The sequence below is a fragment of the Sander vitreus genome, chromosome 12, assembly GCF_031162955.1.
Source record: "Sander vitreus isolate 19-12246 chromosome 12, sanVit1, whole genome shotgun sequence".
NCBI classification, from domain to species: Eukaryota; Metazoa; Chordata; class Actinopteri; order Perciformes; family Percidae; genus Sander; species Sander vitreus.
Genome location: NC_135866.1, coordinates 25,584,585 through 25,600,226, shown reverse-complemented (window position 1 = coordinate 25,600,226; position 15,642 = coordinate 25,584,585). Strand labels below are relative to the sequence as shown.

General features: G+C 37.5%; 1 protein-coding gene across 1 annotated transcript; it reads right to left on the bottom strand.

Moving 5' to 3' along the window:
- Positions 1-155: 155 nt before the first annotated feature.
- Positions 156-5,842, bottom strand: fitm1l (fat storage inducing transmembrane protein 1, like). Its single transcript, XM_078264292.1, has 2 exons — positions 5,664-5,842; positions 156-1,158 (listed from the first exon to the last, which is right to left on the bottom strand). The coding sequence occupies exons 1-2, from the start codon at positions 5,840-5,842 to the stop codon at positions 480-482; spliced, it is 858 nt and encodes a 285-aa protein (XP_078120418.1). The 3' UTR covers positions 156-479.
- Between the last annotated feature and the right edge of the window lie 9,800 nt (positions 5,843-15,642).

Sequence of the window (15,642 nt, the reverse complement as noted above, 5' to 3'; positions counted from 1 at the left end):
TTTTTTAATGTTTAATTGATTTAGCATGTCACATATCCATCAAAACATTTCACTGTCCTTTTTCCCGCCATTGCAAACAAGCTTGTGGTTCAGTAAAGTCTTGGTTTCTCCAGCTTTTCCAGCCTGTATCTACATTTTAACCGTCTGTTGTCCTGAATTCCTGTCTTGTGGCGACTTTCCTGCCATTTACTGGGACTCCCTGTTATGAAGTCGTAGGAAACAAGCCTTTGGATAAATACAGCATGTGTTTGCTGCATTGGCATACATTAGAAAAAAACGTGTGAGAGATGTACAGATATATCTTTTAAAGCCCACTTCTTACATTGGTTTGTTCCAATTTACAACAAGATTTCTTGTTTTACTGTTAAAAGAAGACAAACACAATGGACAGGTCATCTTAGTCTTCTCCAAACAACCACCTAGAGCTCATGATTAAATTAATCTTTGCGTCAGTGTTAAAATCTAAGTCTGTTTTTCAGTTAGTTACAGTGATCATGACTCAGGTGTGGGTCCTCTACTTCACCACTGCTGGTCTTGGTGTTGAGCAGTCCCATTCCAGGCCTCCCGGGGCAGTACCAGCTGGGCCCCAGGCGATACCAGCCCTGGTACAGTCCCCTCCAGCTCAGACACCCCAGAGCGCCCCCTAGCAGCTGAGTGGGAAACTGAGGGAAATAAGCTAAGAGACAGAGCAGCAGAAAGATCCAGAGCCAGAGCAGGAGAACACAGAAGAGGAAGAGGATCCTCAGAGGGGCACCTGAGATCCCACCCAGACTCAGATAAGGGCCAAACACGGCGGTTTCCTCAGCCAACAGCAGGCAGCAGAGACAGAGGAGGAAGACATCTTCTGAAACTTCATACCCCCTCCACAGCATCCCAGCTTTGAGGCATTCGGATTTACTCTCCCCTTCTCGCAACACTAGCATAGGCTGCCCATTAGTGACCTCTGGGCCGCTGAGTAAAGGTTCGTAGCAGCTTCCGGTGGTGTTCTCCAGAAGGTCCAGGAGTTTACAGAAACCAAGCCACAATCCGCCAGCCACCCCGAGCCGGGAGAGGTGACGGATGGAGAGAGAGAGGGAGCGACGGATGGAGAAGGAGAGGAGGAAGACGAAGGAGCCAACAAAGATGCAGGTCCAGCCCCAACCAGAGCGCAAGAAAATCCTGAAAGAAGGAAGGAGAGATGTGAACAGTTTTACAGTTTACAGTTAAGTGAGGGATTGGAGGATGCATGAAGTGATGAGAGGAAATTAGTAAATTAGATGTTGTCGTGTTGAAAATGAAGTGTAGCATAGTAGTTAAATATCAGGACATCACTTCCACATCAACTGTGATGTTATCCTTGTGGTGGCTTCTACTCAGCATTCCATATATTTCACACTGTGCTACCGTGCCAGATTTCATGTTTAGATCAGGAGATGTAATGGATTTTGTCATCCTGATTAATTGTCCAAACTGTGACTTTACTATGTTGGTCTATTCTGTACACATGACATCTATTGCAGCTTTTCTTATCCAAATTGAGGGTCAAAAGACAAAGGGTGTCCTTATGCTGTGCAGATTGGAAAGCCCCTTGAGGCAAATGGAAATGGAAAAAGAATTCCTGAAATGTTTCAATTCTTGAGTATAGACGACACAAAAGCCTTTGGAATGATGCTGGAGAAGGAAGCAGAATAGTGCTCCTTGGATGGAGACCAGTTGTCTTCCACCATAGTCTCACATGTTTAATAATGTGCGATTCATTTGTACAAATAACATATTGAGGCATAAAAATACTCCACATAGCAGCATGACAATACAAGGCCAGGATTCAACATAATAATAATCGATTGTACTTGTTTTACTACCGGTCTTCATTTTGTCAGTCCCATATTATACACCCTCGTTTTCAGGTTCATACTTGTATTTTGGGTTTTTACTACAACATGTTTACATGCTTTAACGTTCAAAACACATACTGTCTCTGTGGCTGCTGAATGTGTAAATAGGCAACTGCTAAGAAGTTAACCAAAACAATACATGCATGTTGTGTTTACAGTGCCATAACAGTATACTATGCAGATAAGTACATTGTGTATACTATACATACTATATCGTTTGTAGTATTAGTATGTATGTCATAGTATAGTATGTTGAAAAAAGTAATAAAAAAGTAATAGTATAGTATGATGAAAAATGTTATATAATAACATGTTGAATAAAGTGATTAAAAAGTCATAGTATGGTGTGGCTCAGTTGGTAGAGCATGCACACATAAACATAGAGGTTTATGCCTCGACGCAGAGGTCCAGGGTTTGAGTCCGACCTGTGATGATTTCCTGCATGTCTTCCCCTACTCTCTCTCCCCTTTCTCACCTACCTGTCCTGTCAAGAATTAAAGGCGGAAAAGCCCAAAACAATAATCTTTTAAAAATAAAAAGTCATAGTACAGTATGTCCAAAAATGGAAAATAGTCATAGTATAGAATGTCAAAATAAGTCATAGTAAAGTATAGAGGCTCAGTCCTTTTCGCACCTTTGCTGCTTGTCATTCCCCCTCTCTCTCCCACTTTCATAGGTCGTACATTAGGTCGAAAAAAAGTGATAAAAAGTAATTAAATAGTATGTTGAAAAAAGTCATAGAATAGCTTGTTGAATAAAGTGATATAGTAGTGACATAGTATTGTATGACGTAAGAAGTCATGAAAACTATGTCGAAAAAAAGTGATAAAAAAGTTATAGTATAGTTTGTCTAAAAAGTCATAGTATAGTATGTTAAAAAAGTCATAGTAGAGTATGTCGAAAAAAGCAAAAAAGTCATAGTATAAGATGTTGAAAAAAAGTGATAAAAAGTCATAGTATATTATGTTGAAAAAGTCATAGTATAACGTGAAAAAAAGTGATAAAAAGTCATAGTATAGCATGTCGAAAAAAGTCATAGTATATTAAGTTGAAAAAGTCATATAGCATGTTGAAATAAAGTGGGAAAAGAGTCGTAGTATAGTATGTCAAAAAGTGCATTTTTCTCCTCTAATCATTCCCTTATCACTCTAAGCTATCTGACCTGAAAGAAGAGTCTATGATTTCGGCAAATTTGTCTCTTTCACTTACTATATTGGCCCTCAAAACTTCTTGAAACAAGATCTGAACACTCAATCTTCTGTCTACCAATCATAAACTTATCTCCCTAAGATATCTGACCTGACACAAAGCTTACGTTTTTGAAAAAAAAATCATAGTATCGTATGTCAAAAAAGTAATCGTATAGCATGTTGAAAAAAGTCATAGTATATGTCGAAAAAAGTGATGAAAAGTCATAGTACAGTATGTCAAGAAAAGTGATAAAAAAAGTCATAGTGTAGCATGTCAAAAAAAGTCATAGTATATTATGTTGAAAAAAGTAATTAAAAAAAGTCATAGTATAACATGTCGAAAAAATAATAAAAAAGTCATAGTATAGTATGTCGAAAAAAGTGACAAAAAAGTCATAGTATAGAATGTCGAAAAAAGTGATAAAAAGTCATAGTATAGAATGTCGAAAAAAGTGATAAAAATGTTATAGTGTAGCATGTCGAAAAAAGTCATAGTGTAGCATGCGGGAAAAAGTGATAAAAAGTCATAGTATATTATGTTGAAAAAAGTAATTAAAAAAAGTCATAGTATAACATGTTGAAAAAAGTAATAAAAAAGTCATAGTATATTATGTTGAAAAAATTAATAAAAAAGTAGTATAGCATGACGAAAAAGTGATAAAAAAGTCATAGTATAATATGTTGAAAAAGTAATAAAAAAGTCATAGTATAGTATGTTGAAAAAGTAATAAAAAAAGTCATAGCATAGTATGTCAAAAAAAGGACTATTATAGTATGTCAAAAAAGTTATAAAAAACTCATAGTACAGTATGTCGAAGAAAGTCAGATTATAGTATGTCGTAAAAAGTGATAAAAGGTCATAGTATAGCATGTCGAAAAAAGTAGTACAAAAGTCATAGTATAGTATGTCGAAAAAAAGTCATATCATAGCATGTCGAAATAAAGTGGGAAAAGAGTCGTAGTATAGTATGTCAAAAAGTGCTTTTTTCTCCTCTAATCATTCTCTTCACTCTAAGCTATCTGACCGCAAATTAAAGTTAAGTTTATGGCATATTTGTCTCTTTCGCTTACTGTATTGGACCTCAAAACTTAGTTAAACACAGCATTTTGAAAACCCAACCTTCTGTCTTCCAAGCCTTCTTTCATCACTCTAAGCTATCTGACCTGAAAGAAGAGTCTATGATTTCGGCAAATTTGTCTCTTTCACTTAGTATATTGGCCCTCAAAATTTCCTGAAAGAAGATTAGAACACTCAATCATCTGTCTACCAATCATAAACATAGCACCCTAAGCTATCTGACCTGACAGAGAGTTTATGTTTTCATAAAAAAGTCATAATATCGTATGTCAAAAAAGTCATAGTATAGCATGTCGAAAAAAGTCACAGTATATGTTGAAAAAAGTGATGAAAAGTCATAGTATAGTATGTCGAAAAAAGTGACAAAAAAGTCATAGTATAGCATGTCGATAAAAGTCATAGTATCGTAAGCCGAAAAAAGTGATAGAAAAGTCAGTGTTTTATGTCGAAAAAAGTCATGGTATAGTTATCGAAAAAAAGTCATAGTGTAACATTGTCGAAAAAAGTGATAGAAAAGTCAGTGTATTATGTCGAAAAAAGTCATAGTATAGTTATCGAAAAAAAGTCATAGTGTAACATTGTTGAAAAAAGTGATAAGTCATAGTATAGCATTTAAAAAAAAGTCATAGTATAACACGTCAAAAAAAGTCACAGTATAGCATTTTGAAAAAAATTATAAAAAATTCATAGTATGGTATGTAGAAAAAAAGTGATAAAGAAGTCATAGTATATAGTAGGTCGAAAAAAGTGATAAAATAAGTCACAGTCGAAAAAAGTGATAAAAAAGTCATAGTATGTAAAAAAAAAAGTGGTAATAGGTCATAGTATTGTAAGGCGATAAGTGATAAAAAGTTATAGTATAGTATATCCAAAAAAGTCATAGTATAGTATGCCAAAAAAAGTGATAATAAAAGTGGGTGTATTATGTTGAAAAAAGTCACTGATAGTATATCGAAAAAAAAGTCATAGTACAGTATATCGAAAAAAGTCATAGTATAGTATGTCGAAAAAAGTAATAAAAAAGTCATAGTATAGTATATCAAAAATAGTCATAGTATAGTATGTCATAAAAAAATAATAAAAAAAGTCTTAGTATATTATGCCAAAGAAAGTCTGGAAGAACATGCAAACTCCACTCAAAAACTCACACAATACACCCATTAAAAATGCAGAAAAAGCCTGAAAGAAGCATTAAACTTAAATAGTGATAACACAAAAACTGTAAAAGATATCAACAAGCTGTATCATTTTCTCATAGCTGAAGGTTTTGTGAATAATTTTAAGTTTGAATGACGTCTGTAGTTGAAAGTATGTGGGAGGAGTAGCATTTCCAGGTGAAAGAAGCCTGACGAGGATTTGGAAGGAAGATATCAAAATGGTGATATCCACTTCAAAGTGACAGAAGTTATTTTTTTTTAAACAGTGTGCAGGCCTGCTGCATTGTCGGTAACTCAGTGGCACAACAATACCACTGTCTCTAAGAAAACAATTGATCAGGAAGTAAACAGGAAGCAGCCTCACCGGTATAGGAAGTGGCTTCTCTTGGCAAAGATGCTGTGCTGGGAGACCCAGAGGCTCAGTGCAGGACCGAACATCACCACTGCTGAAAGCAACAGGTGGAAGTGCTGCCGGAACACAGTGTTACCCAGGAACCGGGCCGCCAGGTCCGTCAGGACCACCAGCACCGTGTTGAGGAACATCTGGACCCAGAACCAAACCTCTGACCAGATCTCAACTTAATATTTCTATATAAAAATGGACTGCTGTTGGCTCTGAATGCAGCAGCGTGTTTGTGTAGAATATCCACCTCAGACCAATGAGCATGCAATGTTTCATGTGATCCGCTCTAAGTCTGTCTAGAATGAACTTAATACACTTATAGATACTGTGGATTACCTATGTTGCATAATGGAACAATTTAGCATCTTAAGTAGTCCAAAGTCTGGATGGAATCATTCAATCTGTACAAACTAAACCATATATTTTTTTTTAAGTTTCAGAGTGGCTCCATTGGTGCATCAATGGAAGACTAATCCAGATCCTGAAATCTAAAGATGCTGGCTGGGTTGTAAAAATAGTTGAAGTCCACTGGTGTTAGCTGCTAGTGTTCGGCATCCATGCGTCTCCTGTGTAACATGAATGGGACGACAGCTGGCCCCTAGCCTTCCACAGACTGCAAATGTTCACACTGTGAAATCCAACCATGAAATTCTTCAATTCAGTAGGCACTCCTCCTAACTCAGCACAGTATAATGTATCTGCTAGTAGCTTCAGTGCACAGTAGTTTAGCTATAGCTAAACAATGCAACCAGACCACATAACTGTTGCTTTGCTGTTTTTTCTTGCAGCTGCAGAAAGGTGAGTTGACCTTCAGTCTTCCCTGACCTTGTATAGCAGGTTTCCCATATGTCTCCTTCCCGTTTTCCCGTTTGTTGTGCAGTGACTGTCACAGGCCACCTCTGGATCCCTTCTGCAGAAATGCAATTGCCACCACCGTGTTTCACTCAGCAATGGCCACCGCTGCGCTACCTTGAGAGACACCCAATGGTTGTGGGTTGAGAATAAATCCCCTGTTCAAACTAACTGTGGCTTCTCTGCTCTTCTCTGTCACTCACACCCACCCTCTCCAACACACAGAGTATGTTCTCGCCCTATCATATGCCTCCGGGGCCTTGAAGGTGTCACATTGCTCCTACTGAGATGACTGAAGGCTACATAGAGGTTGAACCAATGACATGTGTTCCTTGGTGCTAATATGGATATCACAAGGTTTCTGACTAATTTAGTAGTCCCGATTGCCAGCAGAGTCATAGGCTGAGAGTAAGCTGAGCAGCGCCAACAGAACCAGTGTTACAGAAAAGTCAGTTATTCATCAATGATGTGAAATTAGATGCTAAGAGTCAAATTATGTGTGTGTTCAAGTGTATTAATAGCGATAACCTTTGTACTGTATCTGGGCTGAGACTCAGCTGTTGCAGCAGTCTGTCTCTGTCAATCAGTGAATAGTAACCCAGTCTACATTTACTGTCCTTTCTCTCCTCTCTCTCAGCCAAAGTTTTAAAACAAAAGCTCCGGCACATAGCCCCCATAGGTTTTTGTTCAGATTAAAAACAATATATACAAGATATAAACGTGTTAATTCTTCAAAGGTGCTAGGCAGATAACTGTCCTCTGTTCAGAGCCAGCCCTGCTGTTTCCTCTAGTTTTTGTGCTAAGCTAAGCTAACCAGCTGCTAGCAGTGTGTCTAACTTTTCTAACAATGTCTAACCTTTCCTTAAAGACAGTCAAGAATTGCAGCTGCTGTTTATGATGGATCTAAGACATAATCAAGTTTTTTTTTTGTGTGGAACCACAAATTCACACCAGTTTACTGTGTGTGACAGGCATGGTTGGATTAACCTGCTCAGTGGCCCTGGGAGGAACAATTAGCACTTTTGGTAATCCAGCCCTGCTGAGAGGTTCCATTTTCTCAAACAATATTTTCAAATCCACTGGCAAGAAGATAACTGTCTCATCATAAATCTGTGATCCATCCTTAATTTCTGCTGTCAAAATAGGAATTTGCCAAATGTATCCAGTTTGTTTTGTTGTTGCATTATCTTTTGTGATTTACACTTGTTGCTGTGGTGTTATTGTGTTATATTTTCCTTAGGAGCCCCATTCTCATGATAAAGTTTGAGTTTCATATCTGTTCTAGCAAAGAACTTTTCTCTAAAAAAAACCTTTTTTTTTTTGTCTGTTCCATCTCCGTGCATGTCTCTTACACTTGTTGTTTGTGCAATTAATATTTCCATTGTACAATGATGTTACACAATTTTAAATCATTTAGTTTGCATGTTTTCATGTTTGTGTTGAAATTAAACATTTTTTCAAGGATGATCATGCTCACTGGACCGATGTAAGTTAAAAAGGTTACCCTATTTGTGTATTTTTAATCTTCTGGCAACTAAGACATGGATCAACATGAGTGTAATTCAACATGAGGAAGGTTCCTCTCATTTGGTGCACTATTCCTTTATTTTTTTTACTATAATCTTCTTATGTCCCTTGCTGTACTTTGTGATTCTGAAATGTCTGAGCTGTCCATCTGTCAGTTTCTGTTTTGAACCTGCTGTTGCTCCAGAAATAAAAGTTGACCTGCTTTCGAAGTGTTAAATGTCTCCCTACTCTCCAACTGTGTGCAGAACGGCTGAACAGTCTAGTTAAGTTACAGACAGCATTCGATCCACTAACCATTTGTTACATCACCTCAAAGTAATATAAATGCCGGGAGGACATTGTTTTTTGTTTGTTGGAGAACTCAAAAGAGCTTATTTTTTGGGTCAATCCATAATTAACAATCGATTAGTGTAACAAGTTGGATTACTTCCAGATCTAATGGCCATGTTTTTTAGGAATGGTGATCATCAGATTACAGGAAACCACAATTTGTACTTACATTGGGCATTTAATGAATGTTCTTGTACTGCTATAAGTGATCCTCAGATGTTTAAGAGGTCTGTCTGTATATTTGTCCCCACTGACTCACTCTGTCTGCAGTCAGACTTCACATATAAAAACTATAAATAACAATGTTCACACAGACAAACAGAAACACTTCTGGAAGGCAATGTAACCTAATACAGCAGCCCTGCAATAGATCCTACTAATGTGAAGGTAATTATCTTCAGATTTTGTTTTACAGTGTCAGGGAAATGTTGATTCAAATGTAGAATCATTGAGAGGATAAGTGTTGCAACCTCTACAAGTCATGGCCAACTGCTCAAACTGAAGTGGGTCTAATAGATCCCTCACATGCTTCAGAACCTCAAGTGAGACAAGACAAGTAACAAGTAAATCTGGCAAAGGTCTAAAAACATTCAAAACTTGTATTTGTCACCACAAAAACTTTAGGAGGTGGGTGACTCCCAGTCTCCTTCTATTTAGGAGCATTTGCTGCAGGTTTGATTTGGTACAACACAAATCTTGTAAGGCTACATCTACACTAATACATATTGGTTTAAAAACCAATAACTTTTGCTACATTTACGCCTCACGTCCACTCTACTGCGTGTGTTTCCGAGCCCCTAAGAAGGGAGACATTTGGAAACACTGCTGCCACCATTTAAGTTTGAAAACTCTGGGGGTTGCTTTGTAGTCTGGACGGGCACACATGTCAGTCAGTCTTAATTGGTTAGGTAGGCTTACATACCTTTCAGTAACAGTTCCACCTCGTCGTTGGTCCAAGCAAATAAATCCCTGCTCTTACTTTTTGCCATTGTTGTTCTTTCTCCAAAGTATTTTCTGTATTTCTAACTTCTACATCCATGATTTTCAACTGCAGAGTAACGTCAGACAATCTGCTTCCTGTTTACACCGGCATGTGCATGCCCAGTGTATGTGAATGGTTATGTGATATGCATTGGCAGACGTGTTAATATGGACGGAGATTAGTTCTGCTCCTGGAGCTAAAAATCTTGTGTGGATGAGATTGTTTTTGTCTCAAAACATGGTTTAAAAATGAAAGCGTAGTAGTGTAGATGTGGCCTAAGACTACAGGTTGACTTGGTGAGCAGAGAGACTCTCATATCATCTCAGAGCAGAACGTACACAGACCTTTCTCTTCTGAATCTGACCTCCCTGTGGAAGAGTTTCCCTACACAACAATACTGTAACTTACACTGTAGAGTGCCATAAGTAACTATAACTACTATACTAACAACTATTTAGTTTGCTGCCACAATGCAATACATGCCATCCAGTGGGTTTTGATATGAGGACTAAACACAATGATGAAATAAGGTGGTTCTAATACTGATGAAACTTTAGTGCAACAGCACCTCCAAGAGCAATACGGTCTAACTAATAAACTGTGGCACCGCCTACTGCAGTTACTTTTGTGTTGCTGACATCTATAGGAAGTAGAAAGAGGTTCCATATGCTGGGTGGAAAACACAACATCACCAAGTTAGACACGTGATATTGGTTACAATTTCTATCTGCTGTTAATGACACACACATACTACAACCTTTCAAAATGTGATAGAAAACCCAAGTAGAAAGAAAGATGCTGAGTAGATTTGGAGCCAAGATACAGTGAGTGTTCAATGAACGAAGGCTTGAGTTTTGTCATTCTGATGGAGACATACTTAAAACATCTAACTCCAGGTAACAGCACCGATAATGTCAGGATTATGCTCAGGCGCATCGGAAGTGATACATCTATAAATCCACTCAGTAACTTCAGATCACAGCGCCCTCAGTCTAAACATGAAATGAAAGGCATATGAGTTTCTTCTTCGTGAATCCTATTTGAAAGCATACTGCCACTGTGTGGATCAACTGGAACATTACAACATACTCCAACACAGAGGGGAGATGGCTCAGTCAGAACAGTTTCACTTTGAAAATCTGCAGGATTTTGTGACATCACAAGTAGTTTGGAAGCCAATTGTGGTTGAGTATGAAACTTACCCAACTTACTTCACAGAATGGATTTTTCATTAAAGGAACACGCCGACTTATTGGGACTTTAGCTTATTCACCGTATCCCCCAGAGTTAGATAAGTCCATACATACCCTTCTCATCTCCGTGCGTGTTGTAACTCTGTCCGACGGTTCCACCGGTAGCTTAGCCTAGCACGAATCCTGAAAGTAATCGGTTCCAACTAGCTCACTGCTCTGAGTAAGTGACAAAATAACGGCAACATGTTCCTGTTTACATGTTGTGATTTGTATAGTCACAGCGTGTACAAATAACAAGGTCACATGAGACACAGCCATCTTCTAACTGTATATAAACTGGGAACTATATTCTCAGAAAGGCGAAGCAGTGCTACTTCTGCTACTTGGGCGAAGTGATATGCTTTGCAGCACCTGAGAAGCCCTGAGCAGATCAGCAATGCTTCGCCTTTCTGAGAATGTATGGATTTATCTAACTCTGGGGGTTACGGTGAATAAGCTAAAGTCCTAATAAGTCGGCGTGTTCCTTTAAAGTAGAAGACATCTTGTAACCAGTAGTTAAACACTTGAAAAGAACAATATTTGCATATTCATATAATTTTCAATGAGGGAGATTTATGTATTTTTAATATTTTTTTTAATATTTTGAATAGGGAACAAAAACAAGTTTTCATAAAAAAGCACTTCAAAGAAACATATTGATTTATTCTAACAACATTAGAAGAGAACAGTAATAATAACCAATACCAGGTGTCTTTGGCCTAGCTGGCATAATAATCATTGTACCGGTCAAAACTTATTTAATTTTCATCTGTTTGATAAAAGTGAAACAGTCCATTCACTTTAGCTCCCTCTCCCTGCTCTCTCGCAAACAACTCTTGTAGACCCTAAGATTAAACACAGCACTTGTTTAATCATTCAAATAAAAGTGCTAATATGTTAGATCCACTGTGTAAATTGCATCTTCATCAGCATCCTTCAACTATTGTTTCACTTTTAACTGTATTTTTGGTTTCAGTTAATTGAAGGAGAAGGTAGTACCACATGCAGTACTCACCCCTCCCTGTGCAGATCCATTAAAGGGCCGGGTGTCTGTGTGGTGCGCAGGAATCCAGAGTGGCTGTCAGCTGTAGGATCACACCTCTAATCCGGCACTGACTGAAAACACAAACAGCTGACTGCGTGATCTGCTCTACCCTGTCCTGCTGCTGAAAATGTTCCAAGGCAGAAAGCCAAAAAGGAAGGGCATGGATGGACATGCTGGAGGCTTTTTGTTCATTCCTACCAAAAGACAAAAATATGTCTGAATGTTTTTTTTATTGACACAATTCAGTTTTAATGACTTAGGCTACTTACTGCACTTACAAAATCTGTGCTGAACAGTATTGGGGCACACATACACAGCTATACCCCTTGCAAAATAAAAGTAATTTACTCCTAGGATGATAGGCATAGCAAACCAGTGGCTCCTGGGGGACAATTCTGTAACTAAAAGCTGTAATTTTTAACAATATTCATTAACATTTACAAATATTCAGTATCATAACATTATAAAACCTTTAGTGTCTGAAATATAACGGCCAAATCATGACTGAGACAATAAACAGGAATAACACTTCAGTTCAAGTTCTTTGTCTAGCCATGGTCTTATTTTGTCTCCATGACATGAGCATGGTTCAATTCAGTACTAGTTAAAGGGAGCCCTTATCTCCCCTGCAGCTATCAGGCTGAAAATGCCACTGATGGTGTGGACAGTAAACAGGCTCAAACCCACTTTGTGTGGTTTGTCATGCAGCGGAAGGCAGTGAGGTCAGGAATTTGTAACAAACAAAAGGTTTATTAATATCCATCACACCCAGAGGATTAATAAACTGCACACATGCTAAATACCAAAATGATGAGTAAACAATGACAAGGGCAGCTTTCTATGGATAGAGAACTCACAGTCTAGGAGTGGACTGGGACTTTATTTTAACTAACAAAAGTTGGTTTAATGTATAATACATGCAACAATGTTCACTTAAAAAGAAGCAGCTATAATTGTAATCCCTCTGCCTGCCACTGTTCTTTAGATTCAATTTGTTATTTCCGGGAGCACAGAAGTGTCCATACCGAGCAGGACCTTTTTCATTAATTTATTGCAAATTATTTGGACAAAAACAGTGACTCAACGGCATCTATTAAAGACTATGAATATGCAACTTTATGATGTATGAAAAGTCATGAAAAGTGGATGTTTAGGCTTTTGACTTGAATGGCTTGATACCCTGCCAAAGTGTAAAGATTAAAAATGCTGCTTTTAAAGAGTATGCTGTAAATTAACTCTTCATTTTTCTATGATAACAGATCTTCTTTGTACCAGCAGTCAATCAAACTGTCCGTGCAGAGCTGCAGCTGCCATAACCCATGGGATGCATTGAGCTTTTGCAAACCACTACAATGTCTGCACTTCGTTGATTGTTGTTAAAATTGTGGTCACTATAAACTATAAGCAAAATAGCATGGTAAACCGTGTCAAATGTCTTCGAAAAATCTAAAAATATACATACTGCATACTCATTATTATCCAAAGCTGTATATATTATATCAGTAAGTTCTAAAAGTGCCATATAAGTTGGATGGTTTTTATGGAATCCATACTGGTGATCATAGTGCATATTGTAAGTGGTCCCGAATTCTTTTATAAACAACTTTTCTAAAACATGGCAGTATTTAAATTGTACAATGTTTTGAAAGGATTTAGGATCACTTGTTTTAAAGAGTGGAATAACTTTAGCCATTTTCAGGTCACAGGGTATGATGCCAGTTTTCATGAATAATGCATAAATGAAAAAGGCTTAATAATAGAAATCATGACTTCTTTAATTAAGGAGGTGCCAATTTTATCATGACCAGGAGCAGATTTTTTTTAATTCTAATATAATTCACCTCCTTTAAGTCAGGTGGATCAAAATTACTAAAAGAGGTAAAAGAACCCTTTATATAATCTAATGGATTAATAACGTTTGTATCAACTATGCTATTGGCAAGAGATGGGCCAACACAAATCATTAAACCTACAAAATATATCAAATTAGGATTCGTCCAGCTGAGCCGCATGAAATTGAAGCAACATCATCAACACGACACTCGCTGGATCCTTTTTATCGACGATGTCTGCACTTGTCGAATGTACTGTATAGTGTACAGCTAAGTTTTGCAGGCTGCCATTTTTTTTAAACTGTGGTCACTATAGACTGTATCTTATTTAAAAATGGCGGTTTGTGCCGGATGTCCCATGTTGCGCTAGTTACCATTCTCTCTGACCGATCAGTGGTCTGCAGTGTTTTAACTCCACCTTCTAATATCGGCTCAGCTGTCTCGCAACCTCGACCAGGTGGTACCAAAAAAGTACCGGCTACCAGGTACTATCCACAACTTTTGCTAATAGAAAAAAACAAAATCTCCCAAAAAGTTCAAATACTAAAAAAGGGATTCTGCACAACCCTTTGATTGTTGCATTTATTAATAGTTATTTTAATTTGTTAAAAGAGTCAAAATAGTTATAATCTATTGTGGAAATAGTCTGTTTTCAAGACAGACTTAGTAAACTGTAAATAGAAGCAGTTTCACCTACTGTTCCTATTTACCGTGCTAAGATTTTCTGCTGTTTCAGGCTGTGCCTGAGATTTGTTTTTCAGAGCAAAAAAAGATTTCCCAGAACCCACTGGTCACAGTTGCACACATACCACATACTGTGGCTATTAGTGTGCAGAAACAGATTAATAAATAAATTAAAAAAAATACAAGTGAATTTGATATAAAAGAAATAGGCAATTTTGGTAATTTTATTTATAAATTATAACTCCACCAGGGGCAGCTCTACTGATTTTGTACCTCCTAGAGTTAAGAGTAATCTGGTAAGGAGTCCTTTTTGTATGTAGCAACAAGCCTGTGGAACAGGTTGCCAGGAAATCTAAAGATGGTCAGAAGTTTAGGAGGTTTTAAGCAGGCACTGGAAAAATGGCTCAGATGCCAATCTTAGTATGACTTTTTATTACTGTATTGTCTTGATGGATTATTTAATATATGTATGGATGTGATGATTGATGCTTGATCTGCTGTCACTTGCTCTACAAACAACTGTGGTAGAATTAGAGATAAAAGGCTGTGCTTTGGTAAGTGACAGGCGAGTTATGTAAGAGAAAGTTCTTGGCACTGTTCCCAAAAAATCACATTATTTGGACGTGAGCAGAGAGAGAAGCCAGACATCATGAGAGCCTTATCATAAGTGATGAAAGTGATGGCGATGACCACAATGTGTGTGTGTGTGTGTGTGTGTGTGTGAGGGTAAAGGAAAATGTGTGAAGTAGTGTACATGTTGAGATATGTGTGTGTGCGTGAGTGGGACAGGGTGGTAACCTTGGCCTTGTAAAGCAGGGTTATCAGGGGTTATATATTTGATCCTTGCCTTCACCACAGGTCTAGCAGCTGCTCCTCTTCACCTGGCCTCTGTAAGTCTGGTTGTACTTTGAATTCATGCTGTTTTTATACTGTATTTTTCTGCTGTCTAAACTAAAGGTACATCAATTTAAATATGTGATAGGAATGTACACTTTTTTATTTTTTATTTAAAGCATAGCTAACACAAGAGTGACATAACAAGGTGTATGCCACAAAATGTTTTTGTCAGATATACTTTTGAACATTTGAACTAACTAGGTTGAACTAATGATCCAAAATACTAGTAAGAAAAACCAGAGACCTGTTACTTTTTCAAATACTAATGTAAGTAAGCAACTGTAATTCAGACATTTACAATACGATACAATATCCTCACAATATCCTGCTTATAGTTTTCTCTACTCCCTTTAGGTCACTGGCATACTCTGAAGTCTGAGCTCACCTGTCATCGGCGCTGAATCCACCGGTAAATTTTCCTCTCCTAAGCAATTCATATTATAGAGTTAAAGATTGATATACAAGACAAACGTTTACATTTTCCTTGAAACCACAGTTGAAAAGTAAAGTAAAAGATAACAAAGTGAAGTATGAGATACAGACAGAGTGAACCCTTTAT

What these genes read in the sequence shown, in the direction of transcription:
- fitm1l (XM_078264292.1), bottom strand. Translation starts at nt 5,842, where the DNA reads ATGTTCCTCAACACGGTGCTGGTGGTCCTGACGGACCTGGCGGCCCGG. An exon ending in AGAAGCCACTTCCTATACCG is followed by an intron (nt 1,159 to 5,663) that starts GTGAGGCTGCTT and finishes TCCTTCTTTCAG; the next exon opens with GATTTTCTTGCGCTCTGGTT.